The 27,591-nt window shown below is 42.6% G+C and overlaps 1 protein-coding gene across 1 annotated transcript in view; it reads left to right on the forward strand.

The window, feature by feature from the left end:
* Positions 1-27,591, forward strand: part of ARHGAP18 (Rho GTPase activating protein 18) — a 730,387-nt gene that overhangs the window by 596,089 nt on the left and 106,707 nt on the right. Inside the window, exon 12 of the mRNA XM_085611821.1 lies at positions 11,848-11,994. Coding sequence (XP_085467947.1) covers positions 11,848-11,994 — 147 coding nt within the window. The remainder of the gene's footprint in view (positions 1-11,847; positions 11,995-27,591) is intronic.

The raw sequence follows: 27,591 nt of genomic DNA on the forward strand, positions 1-27,591 counted from the left end.
ACTTTTGTTGGGTCCCTGGGTTTACTACTAAGGGCTTTTTTTAGCTCCCTCAGGGCTTGTGTGCAGTCCCCATCAAACCATCGCAGGGAGTTCGAGTTGTTTTTTTTTGGCACATTAGTTCACAATAGCCCTTCCACCAGGTTAGTTATTTGGCCAAATACATGTGTTAAGCGGGCCCCTTCGACCGAGAGATCTAAACACTCATCAATGAGTGATTTACCTTTTTCCATTAGGGATCGGTAAAATCTTTCCCCGTCTAGTTTCGCCCACCTAAGTCTTCTACCTTGGTCCGTCGCTCTCACGGAGATACCCCCGGCTGAGCTAGACTTTTGTTTTGCCAGGTAGAAGAACTCCATGACCAAGGGATTGTGGTCGCTAAAGGGGCTCCACTCAATTCCTACTTCAGTGATCCGGTGCTTTAAACATCTAGAGGCGAAGATAAAATCTATGTAAGAAGAGCACCCTCTCCCTTTAAAAGTAGGGGGGAGAGTGCCATCTAACCCCAGTGGTATCATATCAATCGTGTGTTCCAAATCGTGAGATTGAAGGAGCTTTCCCAGTTCTGTGCCACTCGGTGAGTGGCTAAAATGGGGGCCTCTTTTTACTGGGCATTGTGACCAACTCACATTAATCGGAAACAATGAGGGGCATAAGTGGCAGTTCAGATCACCCACTACTAATGTCGATGGGGCCAGGGCACCATTAACCGGTGCCAGCTCTTGGCTCAATCTGGAGTCTAGTTCCCCCAGGATAGCGATGTCATTTCCTGGAGGGCCAGTGTTATACACATTAAACAGCACTAGCCTTGACCCTTTGTTTCTAAACCTCAGGGCCTGGATGTTCCAAGCGAACCAGTCCACACTGGACCATTTGCCTTGTATTTTTATGTCTACATACATGGTCAAACCTCCCTTGGCTCGACCTGAGGAGGATTTTTGTGCTGGGATAAAAAAACATTTGTATCCTGCCAGGTGAAATTGGGAATTGTCTGTTACCCAGGTTTCTTGCAGGCAGATTATGTGGAAATGGACCAAGTATTTCCGCCATTCCACATTATCAAATTTACCTGCAAGACCTGCTATGTTCCATGAAATGATTCTCAGTCCCACTTCCACTCTGTTATCAGGCCCTGGCCGGGTCACACCTTGAAAGATGTTAGGCAACCCATCTTGGTTCCTATGCGGTAGCCTCTGCAAATCCTTGCCCTGCTGTGTTGGATTTGGGACTATAGCTCCTAGTCCTAGGGGTACATACGGGCATCCCTCGGCCATGGACTTAGAGGCTTCCGAAGTGTATACTAGGTTCCTACACCTGTCCCCCTCTGGTGTTGCCTGACTACCCTCTTTGGCCAAAAAAGGAGAGCGTGGGGGCCCCCCTCTGTTTTTTGAGCCTCCCCCTATCATTGCATTCGGGTCAAAATTTTTGTAATCTTTGACTGCCGGCTTTACCGGGGTATATGGGGCAATTAGTCAGTCATTCTCATCTAGGGACCTTAGTGGGCTGAACCTGTTTGCCCAGCTTGGGTGTCCACCTTCCCAGATCCCAGCCATTCCTCGTGTACCATTTGGGACCCTATTTGAGGTGAAGTGTGAACCCTCCCCGTTTCTCCGTATGTAATACGGTCCCTCATAGGTTTCCTGCTGCCTTGAATAAAAATAACTGAGTGACAGCGGCTTTATATCACTCACACGCCCAGGTGGCCCCTGTCTGATGATATGCTAATTCACCCCCCTATCCCTGAAGTTGGCAATAATACAATTGCCTTCTATATTTTTGGGTCTACGTCCTATCCAGTTCACTCTCCTGACCAATAGGATTTCCCCATCTTGATTAGGTGCTAGTGGTCTATTTTGAGTCAACCAGTGGATGAGTTTATTTTTTAGCTCCTGGTGTGTTTCCCTCTGATCGTATTTTAATTCCGGGACCCCAGCAAACACCACCACAAGCGGACATGACTCAGGTGGCAAGTTTATAGTGGGAAGTACATTGGAGGGGTTTGATGTGGGCGCCCTCTCTTCTTTATGTGCTATTCGTGTTATAGGATCCGAAGAGAGTTGGGATAGCCTATCCCGTTGTTGCACGCCTGGACCATTAGTAGTGTGCGTTCCCCTATCTCTTAGGTCAATGATTTTCTCCCCTTGTGGTTGAAAGGCCGGGGCTTTATGGGTCTGTGCGGTTGTTATATGTGCGGCCCCTTTATTACTAATGTTCATCTCCCTTTGGGGTACTACGTTGGTGTCTGGGGTGCTGATGGAGTTGCTTGATTCCCCTGCTATACAAGTTTTTTTCTCCCTGTTTTTTAGTTCACTCATAATCTTGTCCAGCCTACTTGCCAGCGGTTTCAGCTGGTTTACAATAAAAGTTTCTAATTGGGCTTGTAAATCAGACGTAATTTGCGACAACCATATTGGAGGCTCTACTTGAGAGAATGTCTGTGTTGCTCGCTCAACCCCAGTGTCCTTGCTACTCACAGGATGGGAGGGGCTCTCTGTGCTATTTTTAGTATTCCGCTTCTTTGGGCAGCCTTTCTTCTTCCTTTGCATGGTGGCGCTTTTAGCTGGGCCTTCGACCTCCCTATTCCTGATGGTGGTCGGTTGGGCGCACGGGATGTCCTGCTCACTTGGCTCTACAGGGCTAGGGGGTGTAATTAACATGACCTCCTGTTCATAATCTTGGGTGCCTACAAGTGGGTCAGATGCTGGGGTTATGGAAAGACGCCTCTCTGTGCGCTCGATTTCACTAGACACCGCCCCTAGCGCTCTTTTGAGCATACGATCGATGGCTGTAGGCTGCATGATGACGGGGAGTGGTGAGCTTGTGGCAACTTTATGCCCCTGCGGGACAGGTGGAGTGTTCTGCTTTGCCCTTATCGAGCGCGTGACCGTTTTGCCTGTCATACTCCCCGCGCCAATTTGACCTTGCCCTTAATGGTTCGTGGGGGAACGTAATCACCAGCCCCGCCCTTCACAACTCCCAACGTGGAATGACAACCGTTTTGACCCCTCCGCCCCTGTCACCACTTTCGCACAATACAATACAGGCAGGATATCAAATCCCAATGGCAGAGTCTCGAATAACAGGGCGATGTGTTAGTTTTACACACCCTGTGTCACAATGAACAAGACTCACTGTCAAATCGCCGGATATGGTAATCAAGAGGGATGGCCTGGCCTCCTTCGGCCCCCGACGGCCACAGACGGCCCGCCCTCTGCCCGGGCTCAGCCCTGCGCCGCCCGCGCGCGTCCCACGACGCGGAGGGAGCCGTTCAGCTTTAAGTGCCTCCAGGCGCGGAAGTCGTCATGCGTGGGGGCGGTGCTGCTGCCGGGGATGCTGGGAGTGGTAGTCCCCTCTGACCAGCAGCGCGATCAGCCCAGCAACGCGGAAGGAGCTTCCGCCTTCCACAGCGTGCGCCAACAGCCCCTGCTCCGCTCCCGCCAGTCCTCAGGTGAGTTTTGGGGATGGACTTGTGTAAGCCTCTCCTGCGATAGTAGCACCTTCCAGGTCAGAGAATACATTTTTGAGGGAATTGGTCTCAGTCCCAAGGGGCACTCCCCTCAAACCCCTATTTAGCGATTTGGGTAGGCGAACAATTAAGGACCTAGCAAGATTGGCCCCCTGCTTTTTTGGGCACGTTTATGGCGTATCCCCGAACTATCAAAGTATGCAGAGGGCCTTAGAGAAGTGATAAATACCCCGGGCTCATAAAGAGTTGGTTGGCTCTGCAACATCAAGAAGTTTTTTTCCTTGTTGGGACTTAGAGAAGTCTGGGAATCCGGCAAATTAATAAACAAGACTGATCTCAAAAGAGCTTATTGGGCATGGATCGACACTCAAGAGATCAGCAACCCCAACCTCGGCAGACTAACAGAAGACTTCTACTTACATAAACAAGGTGTCAGTCTTGAGTCTTACCTCGATTTTGTTCAGAAACCAAGAGACAGAAGACTCTATATACAATTTAGATTGGGCACACTACCAACCCGAGAGTATACCAACAAATGGAAGCCTCCCTACCAAACCCCGGCTTTTTGCCCGAGCTGCAGTGGGAAGGTCGAAAGTATTGCACACCTTATGTTCGAGTGCTCAGCTTACAAAAACCCAAGAGACAGGTGGTTAAGTCCTGTCTGTAGACAGCTGGGCACGTTGAACTATCATGTAGCCCTTAGAATTCTACAATCAGATACCAGTGCTGTGTTGGTTTGTGGTGTGGCCAAATTTCTTGGGTGGTAGTGGATAATTAGGCTCAAGTCTCTCCGTTCTGACACAACTTTTTAGCTTTTTTACATTTTACTTCTTTTAGACTGTTTTTTTTTTTCAATCAAAAGCACTGGGATCAATACTGAAATTTAATTCCTTTTTATCAGATTGTAAATATTATATCATATGTCAAATGTATTTATTCATTTTTAAGCACTCTCTTCCCACACAATAAACTGTATCTTTTATGTATGTATGTCGATGCTTTTATGATACAAATTTTTATCCAAATAAAGCTTTGATTGATTGATTGATACCATTGTCATTATCGATTCATGCTGCTTGACGACACCCCGATTGCCTCCCAGTCAGTGGATCTACAGTTATTTAATGGGTAACATCCAATCTTGTGCTTCAGACACATTTTTTTTTCTTCCTTCAGAAGTTATTTATTTAGTAGTCTCAGTTTATTGGAAACAAAAGAGGTGATGGGAAGTGACCTTGGAAGTCACTTCATCTTTACTCATGACAGTGGTAAGCTGTTGCTTAATATCAAGGGGTGTTCACTCCAGAGAACACCCTTTACCAACAGAAACAGCTTATTTTTTTTTATCGTCCTTGCAGGTATGAAATTACACCCCCCCCAATCAATTATTTTTTTTAACTTATTGATTCGTTTTGTGAGTTTATTACGCATCACATGTAACTTTTGCCTGGTTACTTTACGTAGGATAGTAGGACTTCTGAACAGCTTCACTATGCACACATTACAATGAGTGTCCTTCCCTAGCATTTTCCCCAAAACAATATAACTATTGTGACCATCTATAATTTGTGTTAAAACTTATTTGCCAGAGTGTTTACCAGGTATTCTGCTGTTTGTGTTTCTAGGGGATGCAGTTGTCTGCGCAGGGTCAAGAGTTCCTACTTTATCCAGTGATCTGCTCATCAGTTCATTCTCATTTGTTCATTGGAGCACTGCCCTTTTCCTCTAGGTTCTTTGTGCTGTAGATGGTCACTTAAAAGCCACCATGGCCCTGCTCACACACTGTGTCTTTTTGCTATCTCTTCACTGTCCAGGTTATTCTGCTCATTGTAGCCCAGAGTGTCTATCTATTTCCAGCCCCATGTATGTTCTCTTTCCACAGCCCTTTGACGTTATCCTTGCATATCCAGTCAGTTTTGGCCAGTGTTTCACAAGTCCAGTCCACTGTGATATACTTGGTCCACTTTGGGATTACTGGGTTTTGGTTTATGCCTTTAATATAGCACTGAAGCAAGGCTTAAAACATTATTATGCATCTTTTTCTTTGTGTGCTGTGGAAATAATCCTAGACTTCAATTCTTAGGGTCATATAGGGCCGTTCTATTCAGTGTATCCTCCATTTTTCATGTTACTGTGCCACGGAACACCTCCATCACTGGGCATGTCCACATCATATGATAAAAGTCGGCATCCAATGAATGGCATCCTTGGCAGTGCTTATTAACAGATTGCTACATTAGGCGTAGTCTCTTAGGTGTGAGGTATGCCCTATGAAGAATGAGGAATTGCTGAAGTTGGAATTGCTCATTCCTGGAAACCACAGTGCTTGTTTCCCCTTCTTCGTCTGTAACAGCAGCTTCTAAATCGTGTGTCCATTTCTGTCACAGTTGCTCCTTGACTCCATCTAGGTCATCATGTAGCGCCTGGTAGAGCTGTGTAATTGCTTATGGCACAATCCCTATGCTCAATGAGGAATGCAGTGTGTGACTCTGACTTGTAAGTTGCTATAAGCTAAGAAGTAACCAGCTGGCATGCCAAATTCATCTTTAATATCTGTAAAGATTTTCAATGTACACAAATATACACATTATATACAATGCCTACATCTTTCCTAACAAATTACTAATCCATTATGTTTTGTGTATGGATTTGGAGCATCATAATGACACACACTGACATTTAAAGTATTTTCTTTGAGAATGGACGGTTCTGTATTACAAACTGAGTCATAGTTTAGTTTGCTAAGATAACAAACTTACGCCATTCCTCCATCGTGTTCAGTCCTTGTCAGATAGAATTACATCTATTATTCAATTTACAATGAAGCCTCTGTAGGGTATATGAAACATCTCTTTCTCTTGGTGATGGAATTGCTTTCTCATTGATCTGCCACTTCAGGTCTTCTGCTGTATGTTCTTTCTCTGTGTAATATTGTACAAGAGGGGCAGTTTCAATTTGATATGATTGAGACATTTTTTTCAAGAAAGGGACTGCTTCCCCATCTCTTCAGCTTCTAATCTGTGACAAAAATCATCATTTATTCAACCCAATGCTATGATGCCTCCTGAATTTTAGCATTTGAAAAGGCAGTATTTGAAGTTAGTAACATCGTTAAAACTACAAGAACATTTACACCTTCAAATATCTTATGGCATGTGTACATTTGTGTGCCCAAGAACGTGCTAACTCAGTGCCTTCTTATATGTTATTGTTTATGGACAGTTTCCATTGATGTGTCAAAAACGTGATTGTATGTTTTTTTCTAATTTCTTCTTTTTATCATAATTGAATGGAATGTAACTGGAAATTAGAGGCACAAGTGTAGTACTGTGTCAAGCAGACCGTTAAACTCATAATCCTTGATGGCACACCCATAAGTCCTCAAGATAGGGAAATTAGTTTTTAAAAGTAATTTTATAAATAATTTCATTCCTCCTATCCTCCTTCAAGTATGACATACACCACTATGCCCTTGTTGCTGTATTAGCACTTGCAGGAGGAATCTTTCCTTAAATCCTTCCTTTAGTGTCACTTGCAACACTATGCCCTCATCGTTGTTCCTGCGTATGCGTGAGGGAATCCTTCCAGACTCTGCATCATAGCACGTTTAGTTGTTACACACCTTCGGGAGTGACATCTTGCTCATCTGTGTATATCCACTACAAGCTCGGAGCCGAGACGCCTGTTATTATTCAAGGCAAGAACATGGTACACAACGCTTTTGAGAACTGGTGATTCTCTGACCGGTAGTTCGCTTTGACAAATAGAAACATCCCAGACCGACGCCCATTATAAGGCACGACAGGAGGAATAGCTGCGCTTACCAACAACTCAACTGAAAGCACAGCCAGGCTCTTTCATCCACGGTGAATCCATTAGTTGGCATGTAATCTAATGATATAGGTGTCACAAGTCCCAATAATACAAAGTGGATTGGCAACCGTCATTTCTAAGCCTTTTACCTTTCCTTTTAGGCAACTCTTATTCCCTTCTGGCCCTCCATGAAGCAAGAAAACAACACCAGGGTCCTCTATTAAACCCAGAACCCTTATCCATATCTGGCCCCTACTGAAGGAAGGACACTATATCAGGATCTTCCGATAAATCAAGAAGCACATCATTGCCTTCATAACAGGACAAATTAGTTTCAATCCATACAGTAAATCCTTAGGTAAGCATTACATTTCCCAGCCTATACAGCTGTATTGTTGTGACAGGTTCTTAAAACTATAGATACCACTATCCCCAGTTGTGTATCCTGCTAATGCAGTTCATTTTGTAGTCCCCAGGACATAACAGCCCTGATGAGACCCTCATATTGCAAGTTGGGTCGAAACATCGTCAACACCAACTAAAGGACAGTCTCTAGGTAGAAGCACCAGAAAACAGTCTGGTCACTCCCTTTCCATTGTAAAGTGGTCATTAAGACGTCCTTGTATATACCAATAACCTTTTTATAATACAATGTCATGCTATTGTCACCTCTTTTATACATGTTTGGTTATGGTTGCGCTACTTGGGTTGTCTATGACTTAGTTCTTATCACTATCACTGAAACATTATGCGCCTATATGTTTTGTATTATAACGAGAATAAATAACTCAGCTCGGCTGGACTGAGTTCTGTGACTCGTAATAATTTGGCTATACAAGTCTTTTTTCAATTAAATGATGACAGATGTGCTCTGTTTTATTATTAATTTCTCTTTCGTTGATTAAATCTACACAGAAGTATTCTGTGGTAGTAAGAAATTGTTTTAAAAAATGAGTTCCATGTGAACACTTGTTATGAGTTTAACTTCGTACCCAATTCTCATGGACATATAGGTTGCTCTTCTTCTTCCGAAATATTGATTCTGCTTCAGAGCTTTTTAAGGAGAGCAGGGCTACCACTCGCTGTCTGAGCCTTTCCACCACACCTCACCAACCTCAACAGTTCCACCACTCCTTTGGCAGATATGGGAGTGTGCCCCATACCATCAGACCTTCCAGCCTCCACAAGGAATCCAGCAGTTTCAAGGTTGTAGCTTAGGTGGCGACAGCCCCCATGGCCAGGATCAACCGGCCGCCCAGTCTACTACTCTCTTCGCATCTCCATCTTCCAAACCCCTTTAGCGTGCCCTTAAAAGAGCACTGTCACCTAGTGGGAGACAGAATCCATTGATTCTACCCGGATTGGCAGGCAATAACTTATGACAGAAAGGTTCTTCTGATTATTTGTAAGGGCTATGTTTTACCCTTCCTTTCTTACCCTCTGCACCTTCCACCATTCCCTCAGCAACTGACAGGGAACCATCTCTCCATTTTACAGCAAAAAGAGCAAGCCGTTTGGCAAAAGAGGCTATTGAGAGGGTGCCTGGGCCAGATTTAAGTCATGATTGTTATTCGTGCTACTTTCTGGTGCAACAGGAAAGATGGAGATCTGCGCCCTCTCAAGGCCGTCCTCTGGAAGGAGAAATTAAAAATGCTCACCCTAGCACAGGTCGTTTGCCCTCGACCCTGGATAATGGATGGTGGCATTGAACCCGCAGGACACTAATTAAATACCCATCCTGCTGGCCCACTGCACTACCTGTGGTTTGTGGTGGGACAGGAGCACTTTCAGTTTGGGGTGCTCCCCCTTGGTGTTCGTTTAAGTGATGGCAGCAGTAGCAGCTCACAGTTGGAGGTCACTGATGCCAGTCTTCCCCTTCCTTGATGACTGGCTGTTGAAGGTGGCAGGCAGTCTTCAACCACCTCCAGAATACAGCAAACCTCCTGTCGTCTTTGCAGTTCACTATCAGCCTGCCAAAGTCACATTTGACTCCTTGTAAGACCTTCCCCTTTATCAGAGCCATCTGGAAACTATTCAGTTTCATCCCTTTCCCCCAGGACATTCAGGCTTGGAACTGAATTTCAGTGAGTTCAACTCTGAGGCTGCTTGGAATGATGGCCTCTTGCATCCTGTTGGTTGAGCGCACCAGGTACCATATGTGGGTTTGGCTGCGGGATCTGAAGTCTCAGTAGGGCCAACATCAAGGAGACCTTTCCAACCACGTTCCAATTTCAGTGGATACTGAAAAAGATCCACAGAGGTGGTTACTGGACCACAATTGGACCAAGGGCAACCCCTCTCTCATCCCTACCCAGAACTGACAGCGGTCACTGATGCATTGCTTTTTGGTTGGGCCGGCCGTCTGGGAGAGGTGGAGACTAGAGGCCTTTGGTCTCCAGTAGGGTCCCGGCTCCATATCAACCTTCTAGAGCTGCGGGCCATCCACTGCCATGTCGTACTGCTACAAAAAGGCCAGGATGAGGGGGAGTGGACCCTGTGCAAGGAGGCACCACACTTCTCGACATGACTGGATTGCCAGGTGATCTTCCTGGTGATGAACCACCTGCTAGGCTCTTTGAATTTCAGAGTGGATGAACTCAGGCACCTAGCTGATGACAAGTGGCAATTGCACCTGGGGGTGGCACAAGGTCTCTTGCGCGAATGGGGATAGCCTTGGCTCGAACTATTTGCCACTACCGAGAACGCACGTCAGTGCTTCTGCGTGGTGGAGTTTTTAAGCTGTTTCAAGGCCAGAGAGGCGTTCCATCTCAAGTGGAACTCAGGAATGCTCTATGCCTTTATGTTGATAATAATAATAATAATAAACAATCTTTATTCGGCAGTAAAACCGCCATTAAAGTGATCATACATTCTGGCCAGTAACAAATTCATTAAAACATTTTTCATCACATAATAAATGTACACATATCTCTAACAATCTGAAAGGGATCTAAATAAACTTGGTCTTTCATTTATACCACTCTGGCCCTTAGTCCTGAAGATCATCTGGATCGACCGGTCCCAAGTCATCCTTGTGGCTCTGGATTGGGCCCCGAGAGTATGGTAAACAGAACTCCTGGGCTTGAGTATATGTCCTTCGACCAGGCTGCCCTTTTAGAAGGACAATGAGGACACATGGGTTAGATTGTATTAATCAAATACAAGTAATCCCATTATTAAACAAAACGTTGAAACAGAGTCCTCACAGTGTCATCAGTTTGGTAAATTTAGTCTATATCCCCTCACTAGTCACCAGCAAAGTGCTATCATGAAAATACGCCAATAACTCTAATTACGACTTCTATCCTGACAATGGACTATTTACCCAGTAATTTTCAAAAAGTAGAGCAATCCCGGTATGAACCAGCTTTTTGGTTTTTACGTTAAGAACAAATTACTTTCTCTGCCTGCTTCTTGTTCTGCTGGGAAGTCAGTCAAAAAGCGTTTGTGTCCAGGAGTTAATGGGCACATGCTAAGGCACAGTTGTCAGTTCTGGCTGGAAACATCTAGGTCTGTTGATGCCCGTTCATGCTAGCACGCTAATAGGCTAGCTATTTTGTCCTTTAGAAACATTTTTTTTAAAGAAAAGATAATTCCCAACAGTAGACTTTTTATTTCAGGCTTGACGTGGCAATTGTCTGCATGACATTCTTAATACCAGTTCTTTAACACAGACCTAGAATTTGCTTTATCACCACTCGGAGGAGTATTTCTTTCCCGCCTCATGCTGTTGAGTGTTTGGTGTACCGTTCTGCCTTCTATGGAGTGCTTGCATTCTTATGCACGAGGTACTTGTTTTACATCTCGAAAGTACACTGTTCTATTACTCTTTACTTCCTAGATGCATTGGATATACCGAAAGCATCTGTTTTTATTTGTTTCACTGCGCGAAGGGTTTATTTTAAATGTCAGCATTCAAAATGCAAGCCCGACCTATTGATTTTGCCACAGTTTTTTTAATTTTATTTCTGTTATGTTAATCATTAGTTGCACATAGTCCTCTTCCACGTTCTCAGCCCTTTCAACTAATTAACATTGGCCAACTGAGGGTCAAGTTTCTGGAGAAAATAGTGCTTTATCATTCCCAGCTGCTTGCATTTTTCTCACCGTTTTTTTTTTTTTTAAAGGTGCTAAAATCTGAACAATGCAAATAATTGTTTTTCAAATGCATGTATGCAGAGTAAATTCGTACCTTCTGTCTTGTTTCCATCAAACATTTTTGACCCTTTTACCCAATAGCATCTTATTTTTTTCAGCAATTGAAGAGCAGTGCCATAAACTGTTTTTGGGCCTTGGATGCAATTAATCTTGAATAAAGATCTTAGCTGCTGAAAATTGCAGTGCGACTATCTCTCCTTGAGTAGTCGAAACTCAAAACTGAATCCGGGCAACAGGAAATAATTTCCTACTTAGACATTTTTTATGCTTCGTACTACATACTAAATGTATTTCATTGCGGTGTAATCTTGATATTTTTTGCTGACCTCTTAAGCAGAAGAACATGTATTAATTATTGTTTTCATTTCTGTTTTTCATTTGTGTCATTTGGATTCAATGGATTTTATACTTAGATTCCAAAATTCATTGTGAGTCAAGTAAGACAGCAAAACATAGAGAACCAGCGGAAGCAATCAAAGGAAAAAGCCATGAAAAAACTGCTGAAGAAAATGGCCTATGACCGAGAAAAACATGACAAACCAGACAAGAATATTTGTGAGGTAAATGATTAATGATTTGCATCTATGTTTTACTGCAGAACTTTGCCTTGACAAGATGAGAACCACAACAATTCCATGGAAAGAAGGCATAACAGGATTGGTAGCATGGGTTAGGTTTGAAGTGAAGGGGGAATAAGGGGTGAAATGTTTTAGTCAAATATGTGTTCTACTAAATGCTTAAATCTTGCAAAACTTTGTGGGTGTTAATGCCTCTGAGCTGGATTTATTTGTTTATTAGACAAACTGGAAATCCTAATCGGGTTTTATGTTGGTCAGCATGTGGCACAGTCGATGATGATGAAGTTAAATGTTTCATTTTAATAATGGGAGTGAGGTAGTGGAGTGTACATAGAATGCAGGTGGAAGAAGGATCAGGTCGAGCTTTTAGAGGTGAACCTACTCACAACTTTAAGTGGATTCCTGTTGTATTATCCATAGACCATAGTTAGAGGTCACAGATTAAACTGACGTCGAATGTGGGATTGAGGAGCCAACATAAGCGAAATACATTATTTAGTACAGGAATTGCAAACTAAGGGCTAAGAAAGGATGGTTACTGCCCCAACATCGCAGCAAAAGTAATCTTAAAGTCTGGGAAAATGTATCTTTGCCTTGCTGGGTAGCATACTCTCAGTCCATAATCACAGATATCTGCAACTAATGATTGTTTAGGGAACAATGATTCTGAGCGACCTTTGTGTGCAACCCGACTCCAACAACTAAGTATCTGTCACTGGGGAATTTTTTGGGGCATCATTGCCCTTCAGCTGTCCACCTTGTTAGCAGCAGTAGCAGCAATTTCCCATTTAGTTTCTATGTGTAAATTTATTTTAAAATATTTAGTTATTAAAAAATTGATGTTTTATCGGGGACTATTGAGCATTTTATTTTACCAGACATTAATAGAGCTGTTTCCACTTTAGGATTCCCCACCAATAATCTACATATAGGTAGAAACCCACAAGGGCTGAATGGCAATCTTTTTCATATCTGATTTTAGAATTGACCAACGCTGAACCCCAAAAGGCTCTAGATTCTTAACCTAGCAGCAGGAAAGCCAAATTGAAAATGGACTGCTAAAATGAAAGAGCAAACTATGGCTATTGCCAATGGGTGAAATGAGACAACACTACAAATTATGTAAAAGAGATAGGTGTATGAGGGCTTTGACTTTGGATGACAAATATCAAGATTCCTCACCAGACCGCCCATATTAAGAGATATAGGGCCAAATGTAGGAAGCCAATTTGCGATCGCAAACGCTGAAATTTGCAGAATTTCAGTGTTTGCGATCGAAAATTATTAGTGTGCAATGTAGCACACAAAAACACCCTAGCAAAATAAGGAATCTCAAAATTTGTGATTCCCTATCTTGCGATTGCATTTAAGGAATTGCAAATTGCGATTCCTTAAATGCAATGTAAGAAGCACAAAAGAAAGTGCAATTTGGCCTTAAGGAATCACAAATTACCACCAACTTCAAGTTGGTGGTAATTTGCGATTTTCTTTAAAAAACACATTTGAGCTTTTTTTAAAGTGCCATGTGGCCCACATTCATGCACTTACGGTATGTATGTGCGCCACGTGTGCTCACGAGCACATTTCAGGGGTGCAACAGGGTGTCCCTTTGGAACCCTTGCACCCTTGAAATTGCGCACGCAATTTGCGAGTACCTATTGGGTACTCGCAAATTGCGTGCGCAATTCCCATTCATTCCTTTGGGCCTCTTGGCCCATAGGAATGAATGGGAAGGTATTCCTTGATTGCGAATCGCAATTTGCAATTCGCAATTAAGGAATCACAAAAAATATTGCAATTCCTACCTACATGGCATTTTGCGAGTCCTTGATAGCGATTCCCTAAAATGTGCTATTAAGTACTCGCAAAACTGCTTTTACCTACATCTGGCCCATATTCATGTACATTATGCTTGCAATCTCCATATATGAGGACAGCTTCTTTCTGTGGATTAAATACTGGCTGCTGCAAAAGTAAAGGCAGAAGTAGACATAAAGGTTGCCTGCTCCAAAAGATACAGCTGATTAGCAGATGCTTCAGAGCACCAAGATATGAAGCACAGCAAGAAGGTATAACTTAAACTCAATAAAGCTTTCACAGCAGACAGTCTTTTACTCCGAATGTATTGTTCGCAGACAACTACTGGTATCGTTGACACCGATGACCTAATTTGTCAACCTACTTGGATAAGGCATTGTTTAAAAAGAAATTGAAGGAAATTATGATAATCCAGAAGGTCCAAATAGAACAAGGTCCCAAAATGGAAACATTTGGCAAAAAAAGTGGATTCACTAGATTAAAGACTGGGGACTTTAATGGAAGTCTACCAGGATAATATTTATAGAGTATCCAAATTGGAGCACCCTATGGAGACTATAGAAATTAAGCATCCTGAAAATATCAAAATACTAACAAATGTGAGAATCGATTAATACCCAAGATATTTCTGCATAGATCACTCATATATGAAAAGAGAGCCTAGGGGGAAAACTCTGTGCGGCCCTCCTGACACCCAATTTATCAATTACCAGAGTGCCTGCAAGCACAACTATACCTGGTGTTAATCCTACGCCTATTGTTGCCTACTGCAAGGATGAATATGAGGCATGAGGAAGTTGTTAAGAAAATAAGTTTAAGGTTCGGTGTGCAAACTCGCTTTGTGTTGCTACATCACAAAGCCTTTAAAAGACAATAATTAAATGATAAAAATGTTGACACGTATTTCTCTGCACTGAGACATCTCATTGATGATTGCCGATTTGAAAATGTTATGGACCAACTGGTTTGTGATCAGTTTATTTGTCAGTGAGTCAACAAACATGCAAAAAAACAAGTGCCAACAAACAGATACATCAAAAAGTATTGTACATGGAAAATCATACTTTGGAAGAGACTATAAGTACGGCAAAGAGCATTGAACCTGCTCAGATCTCTGTTAAGAAAATGGGTGTCATGTGAAGTTGCTATTAATAGTGTACATAGCAGAGGTAACTGGAGTATTAAAAGTTAAAAGGGCCTAAAGAAGGATTTAAGTCTGGGAAATCATTTTCAAATCAGTCAAATACATGTTTCAAATGTGGGTAGTCTACCCATTCCAAAGCATGTACGGGATGTCCGGCAACGTTTTTCATCTTCAGAAACTATAGCAAGGTTGGAAATCTTTTCCTAGATTGTACCAAGGACAAAGAAACCAACAGAGAAGGTGATCAATGTGATAAATGAGGCCTATGATGATAGTGACTGGGTTGTTGAAGGTCCAAGAGGATCTTCAGGACATGGTTCTTGTGGTCAAAGTAGGTGATGTCATGTCTGGTCATCATGGTAAGTGTGTAGACCCATACATTGAAGTTCAAGTTGGGGACAATGTTTTGCAGTTATTAGTGGATTCAGTAGCAAGAATCTCCATGATCACAAAGTGGTTGTTTGAAGAGATGTGGCCAGGCAGAGAGTTGGAGCCACCTTATCATGCTCCTGTTTATATGAAGGGAGAAGGATTGAGTTGACAGGTTTTTGAAGAATTTTCATCTTTTTGAGGAAGGAAAATATTTGGAAAAATGTATGTGCAGTGAAAGGACACTGCACACTGAGATGGTTCTTTCAGGGTTTGTTCCATATGGTTTTGAGGCATAGGATGAAAAATCAAGTTTAGTTGGTCATGGATGATGCTAGTTAAATGGTGTGTAAGGTTTTCAATACAAAATAGGAGTTACAGAGTTTTCTGTTCCTGTGAATCACAAATTGCGCAATGTGCCATTTTGTGCCAGGACATTTTTTCAAAATGAACTGGCTATGTTATGTGACAAGGTTATTATTGAACCCATTGAATCTTCCCTGTGGTTGTCTCTATTGGTGGTGGCACACTGACGCTATGGAGAATTAAGGGTTTGTGTGGATCTTTGAAGTCTAAACAAAGCTATTTGGTAGATTCACGCCCTCTCCCTAAAAGTTCGGGGTTGTTCACATTAATTCAAAATTGTAAATAGTTTTCCAAATTGGACTTGACATCAGCCTACTATCAGGGTTTGTTGGAACATGAATCAAGGCATTTCATTATTTTGATTTCCCCTGTGTGTGCTTTTCAATATTGCAGGATGCCTTTTGGGTTGGCATCTGCAGCATCTGTTTTTTAAAGAATAATGTTCAATCTTTTAAAAAATGTATCTCATGTTGCAGTTTTTCAGGACAATGTGCTACCTTTTGTCACGTCTAAAGAAAAACATAAGATTTTTTAGCACATTCTGTCCATTATGCATGAAAAGGGTGCAGAATTGAAAAGAGACCACTGTGAACTGGGACATGACAAGGGGAGCATATCTGGGTCATGTGGTGTCAGGAAATGTCATTGAACCCAGACCTGGGTTAGTTGATGCTATTATCAATGGTGTTCCTCCTGCTCATAAATATGATCTTAAGTCTTTCCTGGGGTTATTTGAGTTCTATAGTTGGTTCATCTCTGATTTTACCACTCATATTAAACCCTTGTCTATGTTGCTCAAGAAGTATTCCCCTTGTTTGTGGAGTGATAAGTGTGATGAGCATTTTGAGTAGATCAAAACGTGTTGGTGGGTTCTAAAGCATTGAAACCCTGTGACCTAAGTTTGAAATGTTGTATCTTAGTGGACGCTAGCAGCGTAGGATTGGGGGCAGTAAGGACAATTAATTTACAGTGGGTTATGCTTCTAAGGTACTTGGATAGAATGAAAGTCATTTTTCCATGGTTGAAAACAATTTAATGGCATGTTCAAAAATGTAATCTGTATGTCTGGAGTACAAAGTTTAGTATGAAGACAAGTCATAAGCCTTTGTTAGCTATTTTGAGTGGACAAAAACACATAGACTATAAACAGAGAGCTGCAAGATTGTCCACCAAGTTAATGCAGGATCATATTGATGTTTCCTCATATCAAAGGTTTTAAAATGTAAGAGCAGATTACTTATCTAGATTTCCTGTTTGTGGGGGTGGTGATGATGTGGAATATGGAGATATGCAAGATGGGGTCATGAGGACAATGATGACTGTTTGACAGCATCTAATGATCTTGAAGCGATGTGTGTAGTTTCAGAGCAAGAATGGAGAAAAGAAGTGAATGATGATGAAGAGATGAAACAGGTGTTAACCTTTGTTGTGCAGGTTTGGCCTGGTGAGAAGAATCTGGAGAATGGGTGTCAACCATTTTGGAAGGTTAACTATGAGTTATCTGTAGGGGATGCCATGTTGGTTTGGGATAAGTTGATTCCCCCAGTCCGCCTAAGATGTAGACTGATTAAGGCTGCCCATGAAGGGTATTTGGGGCATACATTTACCAAGCTTCCGGATACTTCAAACGGTTTGGTGGCAATCTACGGATAGATAAGGTGTTTTAGTTATTCAGTGTATGATTTGTGCAAGTGCAGAAAAGAGTTTAAAAGTACATTTCTCACCTTTGCATCCCATAAAGTACACTTGAATATCATGGTAAAAATTGGTATGGATTTGGTGCAGCCCTTTAATTCCTCGCCTGCCCATTATAAATTTGCATTGTGGTTGATGTTTACTAAAAATGGTGAGCGATCAGATTGGTATTAAAACCCAGTGCTAAATGTTGTGGATTTTCTCAAGAATGTATAATTACATAAAGGTGTCCCGCAGCCTTTGGTTTCAGAAAAAAGGGTTCAAAATTTCCTATGGTCTGGAGATGTCAAACATTTGAAAAGCTAGCTTTATCACCCACAAACTAATGGGCGTCTGGATTGGTTTGTGGTTCAGTGAGTACAGTGGTCTATTTTTAACAACTGGATCGTGAGTAATGCAATGTGTGCTATGTTATGGTTTTATTGCACCAGCCCACATTCATCGAGGAAGTTTTCTCCTTTTGAATTGCTGAGAGGTTGTAAACCTGCTCCCAAAGTGTGTCCTGTATGAATGGCAAGGTGGGTGAAATTGGGTGTTATTTTGGATGAAGCATATGTAAGTGTCAGGAGAAATTTGGTCAATGTTCAAATAAAACAAAGGTTGTATTTTGACATAAGGAAAAGTTCGAAGGTATGTGAGATTAAAACTGGGGATGCTGTGCTCATTAAAAAAACAGAATTTGTGAAGAATGGAGAAGAATGTTTTGTGAAACCAGATTTTCGACAAAGTTTGTGCTAATGCTGTCAGAATCAATGGCGAGAACAGGTGGAATTCTGAAAGAGTTGCTAAGTATGCTGGTCATTAAATGCCAAGTGATGTTGACACTAAACAAAACCAAGAGAGTCGGGTGGTGGTTTATAACCTTGCAGAAGCTTATGGATATATCAGATGATCAGGTTTCTTGGAGGTTCAGATGAAGGTATTATGGTTTGTGTTGTATTTTGTTCTAGTTAAAAATAGTATGTTGCTCTGGATGTCTTAAGAAATGTTTTTCCTTATGTTTTTTTTGTGTGTTTTGTCTTGATATAGTTCTTGTTTTGTTTTGATAGCAGTATTTGTTTGTTCTCAACAGCAACAAAAAATGTATTGTGGTATTCTAGTTTTGATGTAATGTAGAACGTCACCTGTTTAGAATTTTTGTATTTGAAATTCGGTCAGTTGCAGGCTGGTGCACAGATGAGCACTCTTTGACAGCTCTCCTGGAAGTAGTTCTCAAATAAATCTTCTTTATTCTACTGCTGTGTTGAGTCTCTAGAATATGGGGCATCAGATACACAACTTGCATTCCAATTTGAATATGAGGAGAAAATTGACTCAATTATGGCTGCTCAAGTATACAACATATGACTCCCCAAACTATTTGAGAGATAAGTACTAAAGAAGGGAAAACCCTCACTGACCTGAGATAGTAAATCCCTTTTAAAATGCTACTGTGATCTCTACATCACTTTTGAAAAAATTGTTATTGATCACATTTTATATTGAAAACCGCTATGACGAGTGAAAGTAATCACATATGATAACTGTTTGATCATAAAGCTTGGAAGGTACAAATGCTAGACCAGGGGTCTCCAACCTTTTCTTTTGTGAGAGCTACTTCTGCTCAAGGGAAGACTTGCAGAGCTACTAGCATATTTTATCTCTGTAATATAGTGACAAAACGTGTTCATATTACACTATGACTGCCATAAACAGGACTACCAATAGTGACCAATAAGCATTCCAGACAAGGTGACCAATTGAAATGCCAGGAAAATGCTAATTCATATTAAAAGCCTCCACCGAGTAATGAATTAAAATTCGAATCTTCACATGCCTTGTGGCACCAAGGACATAACCATAGCAGTAAGTCTCCTCAACTCACACTCTACTGTCAATAGGCTATCACATTTAATGTGTTTTAGAATTGCAATATTTTGTCTTTGTTAGCATATTAGTTATTAAAAATGCACATATTTTCCCATCAAATACCACCTTTCTCTTTTTGGCAAGCAAACTCAATTTTCCAGAACAAAACCTTTTTCAGAAAAATAAAAATGTTGTCTTCAAAAAACAGTTTTAATTAAAATAAATAATAAATACAAAGTGCCCAAACATAAATACATCATTTTCATCGAGCACTACCATGTAAAAATTTCTCACATGGACAGATTCAGCTTCAAATACTCCGGTATTACAATCATAGACCATACGTGTTCACCATAACACAAAGAATGCTTGTGTTATGCTAATATTAAAACCACAATTATCCCAAAGCTACCACTATGCTAAGGCTGGACGCCAGACCATCCAGGGTCCCCATCCTATACCAGTCATGGTCATTGTTATGCAAGAAGCTGTCACCATTCTGCCAGAGATGGCTAAAAGTATGCCGGTCATGCTTCTAATATGTGAATTGTGGTAGCCAGTATAGTCTAGCTTGCCACAAGGTGACCAAGGATGGCCATTATTATGCTATTTGGCACTATTATGCCATGCACTGACACAATCGCACCAAAGATAAAGCCCTTGACCTTAGACGTGGCTTCCGAGAAACAACACTGTTTATTCGGGAGGGGCACAATGTCAGACTGACACACACTTAAATAAATGCAGATAAGGCTATTAATTTTCTCTACCCTGGATCCATACCCTGCTCTTAACAGCTCCTGGGCTAATCATGCTCCCAACTAACACATTTTCACTCTGGTACCTGCAGTCACACAGTTTGATTGGCCAGCACTGGTAACTGCTGGCACTCTTCTTTGTTGGTGCATTGTTTGCACATTTGGTGCAACTGATAGACCAGTAAATATAAGATGGTCAATCTCGTTGTGACTTAATTAGATTTAAAGTGGATACAGTTGGTCATTTGGCAGACCCCATAAGCCAACACAGTGCATGTTTGAGTGTTATCATAAGACCCTGTCAATGATTTGGCTGGTCGTCACTCTAACGGTCTTGAAATGGGAATTGCTACTTTGTTTAATGTGCACGGGCTGAGATTGGCTTAGCTTCACCTCTGAGAGCTACTTTGAGGGTGCTGGTGAGCTACCAGTAGCTCCTGAGCTACTCGTTGGAGACCCCTGTGCTAGACACTTGGTGTATTAGTACAAATAACAAACTTGTTCAAGCTATTCAACCACTCATCTTGAACATTACTCACCACTCCTCTTTCTATAACCAGTCACTTATTATATACTGAGCCTGACTGTGACCTGAAACAAGCACAATGCACCCAGGGCTGTATCAAATAATACTCAATCAAGCAGACAAATGTCACACACGTTCATGGTGACTATTCCCACTCAAGTAGAATCATGTCCTGGGAGTTCACAGTGCCGTCAACATAGCCACTTTTGCCTATGATTACCTCACTGCCTCTTGCAACCACTTGTAGACATCCAGAGCCTTTCTTGCTTTCCAGCCCATTGCTATGTTTTCTTATCATTGATCAGTTCCAGATTGACAGATTTACATATCTGCCTCATCAGTTTAGGTCTAGGAATATAACCCAGCACACATTGCAGAAGCTCTATTGGTATATTCAACCCTGTGACTTCTTTATCTGTCCAGAACGATTAGATATGACAACACTCCCTACCATGTGATTAAAAAGGCATGCAATTGCTAATATTTGGGACAAGTGTTATTACCTTCTCAATATATTTTGTTTGTTTTATGAGGGGATAAATATGTTTGGTGAATGTAATTAATTTGGTTAAATTTGAATTTAGGATTCCGGGTTACAGAAGTTATGTACTCTAATATTCTGTCCCAGGCGTCCTCAACCAGCTCGCCCTCGCATAGATCTCCCCTGAGAAGATCCGGCTCCTGTTGTCTGTCTGAAAAGTTAGGAACAGTGAGTTACATAAAAGTGACACTGCATGAGTGCAATTCGCCATTGTGAGGATAATGTAAAGTATGCTCGCTGTAGACAGTTCCTCAGGATTATCTGGCCAAGCTGGTCTTGCTGCTTTGAGCAATGCTGAATGTGCCATTAATAGTCTGTCATTGAAACCAAAGTGGTCTCTGTCTCAAAAGTCATGTAGGTCCATCCTGTGAGCAGGTCACTGACTGTGAGGTTCCCAACATCTGCATCATCATTCTCTTATCAAAATGCCTAGTTAGCGAGTTGAATTCTAGTTGGCACACCAATGGAATCTCTGGAGAGTAGCACCCCCAAGGTGCATGTCTATCATTGCCAGCAATATCTGGAAACTCTATATCACTTCTATGGAAAATAATGATCCTGACCTACAGATTGAAATGTTCAGCTTCAAACAACAGAGATCCTTACCTAGGATGAAACAAGAGCAACATGAATATATAACCAAAATTGTAAAATTGCAGGTGCTTCTAGAGAGTTCTTATAATTCCCTTAGCTAAAGCTGTTGATATTGATGCTAAATCCAGCAAACAATACAAGCCTTTAATTCAACAGGTTGGATCTTTTTTTCTCCAGATGAATAAAGAATGATGCCTTTTGCTCCTTTTGAAGAATCATGAGGAACTGCACAATGCCCTTTTGTGAAAAAAGAAACATCTTCACTTACAATAGAAACATATCGACCAACATATGTATTCTACACAAAGTTTAAAATCTGTACTCAGTTGTTGGCTATAAGAACTAACCATCTAATCACTAATTTAGTTGCCCCTTGGCAACATAGCTTTCTTTCTGGCATGGAAACTATAGCTCCCGCTAGTGTAGGAGCAATTCTAATTGATTGTGCAGAAACAGTCCCTTGTCTTTGATATCCACAGACCCTAAAAAGGCATTGAAACCATGTCATTAGCCCTTCATATTGGATTTTCTGATTTAAAAATTAAGTGGATAAAAAATATTTATCGAGGTTCACTGAGTATAGTTACAACTAATAACCTCAAAACTAACATCTGAAAAATGTCCTGGTGCAGTAGTTAGAGCTGCCCCCTCTCTCTCCATGGCTGCATGTAGTATACATGGGATCTTTTTTGAATCTGCTCCCTTAAATAGAAGTCCAGGTCCGAGTCCATGCAGACAATATTTTATTGTCTACCTATAACTCTACGAAAACATAGGCAATTGAAGAGGCTACCACTGCATTTGGACCCTTGTTGTGTTATGAGTTTAACAGGGATAAATAAGATATTGAGTGTAGATTGCAGAGAGGAGTTGGCCTAACGGCTAGGGCGGTCGGCCTCAAATCTGGGGAACCGGGTTCGAGTCTCGGCAATGACGCTGAACATCCTGTGATTCTGGGCAAATCACTTAATCTCCCCGTGCCTAACAATAAATGAATGTGTTCTCATGTAACACAACTGGTGCTATGTCAGTGCTCTGATACTGGGTCAAGTTTGTGCTATATTACACTCGGTTAAAAAAAAATAAAAAAATAAAAAAAATCCAACTCTGATGCAAAAGCACTATGAAGTCACCAGACTGAAAAATCTAGGAGTATGGCTTGCACATTGATTTGGTATATTGATAGCCACTAATTATAAAGGAATTATTAAAGAAATCCTCATAGTTAAATAATTATTAAGTATTACCTATGCTTATATTAGGACATATCAACCTAATTAGAATGATTTTGTTGCCTAAACTGGTGTATTTATTCTGGGCCTTCCTGATGCCCACCTTACTTTTTAAGAAGATAGATGCCCTAATTACTTCTTTCATATTGGGTCATAAAATCCCTAAACTTCTATAACTACCCAAAATTGAAGAAGGTTGGGCCCTTTTCAGCCTTTAGGTTTCCTACTTTGTAGCATTATGTAATAGACGAATAAAACGTGGCAAAGATCAGGTCAACATGTCTTTATTTATAGAAGCCATATTTGGTTGACCACCATATCAATTTTTAGACCCCCCCCCTCCCCACACCACCCTCCAATATCGTCCAAGACATATTAAATTTAATCCAACCTTGTCAAAACCTGGGTGGATATTTCTATGCATTTTAGCATATCTAGATAGAATGTGTATATACCTATTGAGATGATCCACATTGTCTACCCTTATTCAAATTGTCAAGTCTTCTTATTGGGCTGAAGTACAATTTTGGGGGGCGTGTCATCAAGTGAGAGGACTCCGGGCGGCTGCCCGTTCTCAGGACGCCGGATAACGGCGCCTGTGCACCGCAACTACATTTCCCGTTTCCTCAGAAGAGCCTTTGTGAGGCTCCTACTTCAGAGGCCATCTGGGCCGCTATTTTGGCCATATCCGCGCGTAGGAGAGCTATTTACTTTCTTCCCCCACATTGGAGAGCCGGTGAGAGGCGAGAGGCTCAGCCATTGATGGATACTGCTACTTGGGCGGTTAGTTACGTTTGCCGAGCTACTTCTGGTCTCTGGTCTCTGGTGCCTTTGAATCCTCACTTCATTTCTGTTTGAAGTTGCTCCGGACTTTGTACTACGTACTACGGGAGGAGTGTTGGGACGGGACTGCGAGGACCAGCAGCCCTGTAACTTTGTGCAGCTGTGTACCTCTTCCGCCCTCTGCCCATACGTACCTAACTGTGAAGGCCCAACGCTGCACGGCCCGGGTCTCTTGTAGCCAATTTGAGCTCGGAGGAGATCGGACCGGGCCCCCTCTCTTTCGCCATCTTGGAAAATTGATCCTTCTCCATAAACGTCCTGTATGTACTGTGTCGATACCGATTCAGAACTCTTTTTAGAAATTCTTTTTTTTTTTGTGTTTGTTTTTCGAATCATGGCTGCGAAGGAGTGCAGGAACAAAGCTCCTAATGGTAATCTAACGGGTACCCTGGACAATTTCATACCGAGAGCTAATTCCGTGATTGACCAGGGCATTGTTTTGATGGAGCGTAGAGTTTCTCAGGATCTTGCTATGGCCAAAAGGTCTTCAATGGGCCATTATGCAAATGCTCGCACACCAAAGGCCACTAAGGGCTTGAACACTGATAACCCTGAAATGTCTTCGTACAATCAATCTCTAGCACAGCATTTGGATGAGTCTTCCCCTCATGGTCATTTGAGTCAGCAGGGCTCCCCTGTGACCTTGGGTGATTCTACGCCGTCCAAGACTACGGAGAGACCTAATACTCGCCAGCTCCGGGGAAAAGGCACGGGTGTGATATCGAAAAAGAAGTACCCCACTGCAGGAGCCAGGAAAGCTAAACCATCTAAACCACCTAAATGCCGCAGTAACAACGCACAGTTAACTAGCTCCAAGGATGACGAGGGATCTGGGGCATATGCCTTGCCCTGTGCCATGCCTGATTTACCCCTACAACGAGAAAGTCCTGGGGCAGGCATTGCGCAGGGTCCGGTTGCAACTACGGATATATCATCATCAGGGGAGGATTCTTCACCAGATCGGGGCGATCGAGGTTTAATTAGTGTAACTGAAGGGGATGAGACGCATGACAAACCAGATATTTCTGCAAATTATCTAATAGATGGCAATTGTGTTGTATCCCGGGGGTGATGCTGTCGCAGCCTCAAATCCACTGCAAATCAAACCGGGAGTGGGACCCAGGGCAGATCAGCATTTAGTCCCCAATAGTGCAGGAGTGGTCTATACTGATACGGCTAGACATGATGGGCGGGTCCCGATGGATGGGGGCACGATAGAGGATCTAGAAATAGGCCTAGAATTGATCTACCACCAGAGGTGAGCCCATACTTGGCTATTCTAACTGGGGTCCCTGAAATAAGTGCTTGGAATGTTGAGACATACAGTTCCTTGAAAAATAAAACCACCCACTGGCTCAATATGTATAGGCCACTCCCCCCTTACATTACAAGTGAAATATCAATGGTTCGAAGGGTGGGATGGGTAAATCGTACCCCAAAAATTTCAACTGGCGACTGTATATTGGTCAATTTCAGGGACCCACAGACTGCAGATTACATCTGCAACTGGAGTGTATCCAGCCCAGGTACAAAAATCGTAGCTCGCCCCCTTTCATTTTTTTTACCCCAGCGAACACTTGAGAAATCTGGATGATGGATGGTCTTTTGTATCATACCAGCGAGGGGGTAGGGGCAGGAAGGATAGGTATGGCCACAATCTGTTAGCCCAGAGCCTTATCCCTTGTAATAATAGGTTTAGCGGCCTGGATCAGGTTGATTGACTGAACTCAACCGGGCTGGAATCTTCAGGTAAAACCTTAAGCCAGGATGATAATACTGAGGCTATTAAGGTTTCAACGGGAAGCCACTCAGCGATAGCATTACTAAGAGCTCACCATCCGCCACAGGGGAGCAGTATGAGTAGTGATATGCTCGATACAGGGTGGACACCCCAGGTTCAGAAATCATCATTATCACTAGAAATCACCGGTGCCGAAAATCCCTTGGGCAGTGATAACATTCCTGTAGTCCTAGTACGTCATAATCCTGATAATATGAAGCATATGCTTATTATGTCATGGAACGTGGCGGGTCTCCCAAATAAATTAGCCTGTCCGGAGTGGGGCTCTTTTGTGGATAGTAACGATATATGCTTATTTCAGGAGACTTGGGCTAGGGAGGACCAATGCAGAGTAGGCTTTGCGGCCTTTAACATCGCTGCCCGCTGGGGAGGGAAGGGGGCCTTACAACCCGTGTTGGGCTACATTAGGCTGTAAGGGTGTGTCTATCCCGACCAACTCTGATGACATCCAGTGTGTCCTCCTGACATGGCCAACCTCTTATAAATTTGCAATCGTGAACGTTTACTCCCGCCCGACAAGTGTGGCTAAAGAGTCTAGTACCATTGGGGAGCTGTCAATTTTTCTTGACTCCCTCAGTAATGATACACACTACATGGTGGCTGGTGACTTAAACTGTCACTTTGAACCCCTGCGAGGGCTGAACGAGGGAGCGCTAACGGGGGAGGACGAATATTGGGGAATCCCGCCATGCCAGTCTCCCTATGTAAGGTCCTGGTCCCCACTGGCCATGCAGATCACGACCCTAACACTAAACAACTCAATTAGGGCCTGTAATGGTCGGACGCCCTCCGATATCCCCTCAAAGTGCACCTTTAATGAGAGAGATTAAGCATCACGATTGGATTATATTATGGTGGAGACACGCCTATGGTCGAAGGTTGTTGACTTTGAGGTGATATCAAGGGCAGACAGCGACCATAACGCATTGAGTCTGAGGATGGACTTCCCATGCCCAGGGGCTAATGAGAATGAAGCTGCCCCAGATATGGTAGATGGGTTGATAGCCACCAATAATAGACGTAGGGTCAAGTGGGGGAAATTGGTGGCTTCTCAAGTTGCACTCCCTAAATTATATAGTGCAATTTTACTTTTCCTCACGAAGGCCAGTGACATAATGGTTCAGCCATTGGCACCAGATTTTCATGGAAACATGCTGACTGTGCATCAGCGTTTGGTAGACTGTCTATTGGAATTTTTTAACCCGCCCAGCCCTTGCAGGAAGAGTAGGGTGCCTGTATCCTCCTGGTATAATGTCTCTTGCAGGAAGGTAAAAACGGAGCTCATCGGGGCTGTAAAAGATGGGAGAGATAAACCAAAAATCCGCTCTTTAAGATTATTATATAAAGAAACAATGAATCATGCTAAGAAAGGGTGGGACTTGAAAAGATGGCTACATCTTTCCTCCTCCCTAGACATGAAAGATGCGCGTAGATAATGGGCAATAGTCAGTATGGGGTCAGGTGAGCCCAGATCCGCGATTGAACCCAATATTGAGGCAGGGGTCTGGGAACTCCATTTTAAGACCTTATATGCAGCAGCTCCTGGCCTAGACAGCATACAGTTACACACGCTGCCAGTTGCTGAGAATGATGAACTGGAATTTACATCTGAGGCGGTTTACATTGCCATAGGGAAATTGGCTACGGGAAAAGCTCCCGGCTTAGATAAACTCCCCGGCGACCTTTTTAGGGATTAGCCAAGGATATGAGCTCCTTACCTCTGTACCCTATACAATGCAATCTTGGGAGGCATGGAGGTGCCGGGTACTTGGCTGGGAGCAGAGATTATCCCAATTTTCAAGAAGGGCTCTCCTCTGCTCCCAGCCAACTACAGGCCCATCAGCCTCACCGACGTCCCCCCAAAAATCTTCTCATGACTAATTCTAGATGGTTTGCAGGAGTGGATGGACGAGCACGAGATTCTCACCCCATTTCAGGCCGGATTTACGAGGAACACATCCACCATGGACCAGATCTTCCGTTTAATTCTGTTATACTGGAGGACGGTCACAGTAGAGGGTGGCAGCCTCTACATGGTGTTTGT

Source organism: Triturus cristatus, chromosome 6 (assembly GCF_964204655.1).
Source record: "Triturus cristatus chromosome 6, aTriCri1.1, whole genome shotgun sequence".
Taxonomy (NCBI): domain Eukaryota; kingdom Metazoa; phylum Chordata; class Amphibia; order Caudata; family Salamandridae; genus Triturus; species Triturus cristatus.